This window comes from Buceros rhinoceros, unplaced genomic scaffold (genome assembly GCF_000710305.1).
Source record: "Buceros rhinoceros silvestris isolate BGI_N320 unplaced genomic scaffold, ASM71030v1 scaffold18647, whole genome shotgun sequence".
Taxonomy (NCBI): domain Eukaryota; kingdom Metazoa; phylum Chordata; class Aves; order Bucerotiformes; family Bucerotidae; genus Buceros; species Buceros rhinoceros.
In genome coordinates, this window is record NW_010423017.1 from 39,716 (window position 1) to 43,736 (window position 4,021).

Below are 4,021 nucleotides of genomic sequence, written 5' to 3' on the forward strand. Positions count from 1 at the left end.
TCCCTACAAACAAGAAGTTTTTGAATTATGTATCAAGAGAGCTATAATGGAGCTAGAAAGAAGCACAGGATACCATTTAGACAGTAAAACCCCAGGGCCTCGCTTTGACCTAAATGACACCATCAGGGCAGTGGTGTTGGAGTTCCAAAGCACCTACCTCTTCACACTAGCTTATGAGAAAATGCATCAGTTTTACAAGGAAGTGGACTCATGGATTTCAAGTGAGCTTAGCTCTGCTCCTGAAGGTCTTAGCAATGGTTGGTTTGTGAGTAACCTTGAATTTTATGATCTCCAGGACAGTCTTTCTGATGGTACTCTGATTGCCATGGGTCTTTCAGTTGCCGTTGCGTTTAGTGTAATGCTCCTTACAACTTGGAATATAATTATAAGCCTTTATGCAATAGTTTCAATAGCTGGAACTATTTTTGTCACTGTAGGTTCTCTAGTTCTTCTTGGATGGGAGCTAAATGTGTTAGAATCTGTCACTATTTCAGTGGCTGTTGGCTTATCTGTAGACTTTGCTGTTCATTATGGAGTGGCTTATCGCTTAGCCCCTGACCCTGACCGAGAGGGAAAAGTAATTTTTTCTTTAAGCCGTATGGGTTCTGCTATTGCAATGGCTGCATTGACCACATTTGTAGCTGGAGCAATGATGATGCCCTCTACGGTGCTGGCATACACGCAGCTTGGCACTTTTATGATGCTTATAATGTGCATTAGTTGGGCTTTTGCAACATTCTTCTTCCAGTGCATGTGCCGGTGCCTTGGACCCCAGGGTACTTGTGGCCAGATCCCCCTACCAAAAAAACTGCGGTGTAATGCCTTCTCTCAGACCTTATCAGGAGCCCAAGGAGGCAGAGGTCAAAATAAATCACATCCTGTTAGCAAATATCAGCTGGACTCCAGAAGTCAAAAACCAGAAATGGAGCATGAGCACTATGAGCTCGAGCCTCTGGCATCACAAACCACCATCTGTAACCCTGCAGAGAAAGTGACTTATGAAGAAACTCATATCTGCTCAGAGCTCTTCGGCAGCAGGCCCCAAAACACGTGTATGCCTATGCCTTCAGCCTATAGTAGTGAAGTGAGTAAAAGCATAAAAAATGTTGCTAGTTCAGCTATGCTACAGACATCTATTGACCAACACACTATATGCCCAATTTTCTCTCAAAGCAGGCAGTGTAGCTGTCCTGACACATATAAGCAAGTGGCAGTGAAGTGGAGTCCACACTCATGTCAACAGTTAAGTGACACCTTCTGTTACCAGTGTTCTCCTTCACCAGGAACCATACAGATCCAAAGCTCTGTAGCTCCTCTAAACGCTTTACAGCAAGCTGCTGAAGGTTACGTGCATCCAGTCCAGCATGTCCTCCACTGCAGTTGCCTTCAAGGAAGGCTCAAAAGAACGATGACGCAGAACTCTCTCCCTAAAAACTTTTTCTTCCAGTCTGTGCAACAGTTTCAGGCACATCAAAGAATAAATAGGACAGATTCACATGCTCATCAAAACCCGGGGGAAAACATAAGAACTGTTCCAAAGGTGATGAGCTCCTCACAGTTTCTTTGCCGAAACGCAGGACCTCTGATTGTGCGTTGCTCTGAATGTGAGAACAGCGTATCAAATAACCCAAAGGGATTCTGTCAGCAGATGGACAAGTGTGATGAAAAGGGCGGTACAGAGGCAAACGGGGTTGAAAGCAGGAAAGCCTCTCTGTCAAAGCAGAAAAAGAAAGCTGAGAGCAAGATAGATCCTTGTTCTTTGCAGAATGACCGGGTTTTGAAGGCTGACCAAAATGATAAAAAACACCTGCTGAACAGGTCAGTGAGAGAGTTTCGCTACGAGGGCTGCTGTGAAAATTCACGCTGTTGTAGCAAGCCGATCACAGTCAAGTGCAGTTCTGTTGACTGTCAAATGCCAAACATCGAAGCCAATGTGCCTCCTATGCTAATGCGCCCAGAGCTTTCCAATGAAAGTCTGTTAATAAAAACACTATAATAAATCTTCAATTTGGCAATCCTGTGTCTTTCTTTTAAAAGTAAATTTTAAACACTAAAAAGGGAAGTGCTGAATACATATGAGGTATAATTTGCATTTTGGAATGAAAAGTGTATTTTCTAGAACATTAACAGTTAAACGTTTCATAAAGCCATTACATGTAGTAAAACCTGATGTTGTCCAGAATGTGTTTTTGCTGTGACTCAAGCTGAGTTATGCTTAATTTAGGTTTTGTCCCAGGGCATTAGAGTTTGAATTCTCCTTATAAATCATCTCAAGACGTAAAGCATTACAAAGAAACTCTTCCTTTTCTGAAGCCAGGGCTTGTGACACTGGTAATGTTTGGGGCAGACATTGCCACGTTTTCCGAGTATGTCATTTACCTTTGTTGTTCTGCCGCCTTGGCAGCCTTGTGTGCACCTTGAAAGGGTGGCAGGGCTGTAACCATTCACTCAGGATTGCCTGGAAGACCAGCTCGGCAGGGGAGCCTGTTTTGGGAGTATTTGTAACTCTTTATCCTAACAAAGTCTAAAGAAGAGCTCTTGGAGGTCAAGAGCTCCATTGTTACCTGTCTGTGTATACAGGGCGCAGTAACACAGTTGAACTGCCCTTTCTGGCAGTTACTGTATAGACTTTGTCATTAAATACCAGAGAATACAGGTGGAATCGCTGGCAAGTGAGCATTGCTTGCTTCTCAGTGACAAGAAAAGTGTAATTCAAGTTGTGTGACATACGTAGGTACATAAAATCAGGAGTTATAAAATTGGGCATAAAGTGACTTGTAATGCTGAACTTCTTCCCACAACACACAGAAATTAGAAGTAAATCCACTGGGGAGAAAGGCGGAGTTAATGCACGTGTCCTAGACTTCCTGCCAATAGTAGCAGACTAAGTCCGTTCAAAGGATTCAAATACATAAATTAAAATATTGTGCTTCAAGGTCTGTTACCCGGGGAAGTTCCAAGATGCAGTTACAAATACTGAACTAAACCGTGTAACCAAGGCGTTGGATTTCAGGCACGGTGTTTGTGTAACTGCAGGGTTTAGTCAGAAGAACAGCTACGGTTTGGTCACGGGAGTACGCGCTGGCCTCGTCATTCAGAAAGCGTGGATTTGAGAGCTGGAGCTGTGTAGTATGCCGTGATTGCTAGTGACAAATCTCTCTTCATATAACCGTTTGGTTATGCCGAGTATGTTGATTTACGATACGCTGATGACGGAAGATAGATTTCATGGACTGATGTGATATCATGTACTTGGTGTGTTATGAATCCCTGGAAGAAGAGCCTGGCTTTTTCAGTTCTAATGCTCGCGTTGAAGGGATGTAGGAGATTAGTGTCATACCGCAAACCACTTTGGTTTGTTTGGGAGGAGCGATGTTAGCGCTTACACATCCAAGTGATGGGAACAGAGTAAGAGGTTGAAATCTATAGGATAAGCTAAAATAGTTTTACATGGTTTAAGAAGAGTAACATTATTTCTTAGATATAAAATAAAACTCTCTTCTAGTTCTTTGAAACTCACTTTTAGTTCTTCTATAACTCAGTTTAGAACCAGATTCTTTCTGTTTGTAATGAGAGCAATTCAAGAATTTTGTGTGCACCACAGAGGCCATTAATCATAAAGAGCTATGACTTGCAGTGCTAACAATCTAAAGAAATTAAAAGGGATAAGAAAAAAACCTGTGCTGTTGCTATTTGCCAGCTTTCTTCCTGGCCACTGCACCTGCTTGAGTGCAGTTTCTGTGAGACGTTTCTGTAACATGCTAAGCAATAAATCGTTCCTGAAATAAAAACAACATTATGATAGTTTAATTGACCTGCTGTCAGACCTTGCCAAAGCAGTGTGTAATGCTTATGTAGTGCCTGTCACATCAGCTGTCATTCACAGCTGTGCCTTTGAGACATGGCCTTAGGGGAGGTCCCCAGCTAACACATCGACAGAACATAGGACATTTCAGAGCTCAAGATTGAGGTGTTTTTTTTTTTCCTAAGCCAGCTGTCCGCAACTTCGTTCTGTGTGAGG

At 42.7% G+C, this 4,021-nt stretch overlaps 1 protein-coding gene across 1 annotated transcript in view; it reads left to right on the forward strand.

Annotated features, from left to right (window-relative positions):
- Positions 1-1,996, forward strand: part of DISP1 (dispatched homolog 1 (Drosophila)) — a 34,302-nt gene extending 32,306 nt beyond the window's left edge. Inside the window, exon 8 of the mRNA XM_010140289.1 lies at positions 1-1,996. Coding sequence (XP_010138591.1) covers positions 1-1,996 — 1,996 coding nt within the window.
- Positions 1,997-4,021: the final 2,025 nt, after the last annotated feature.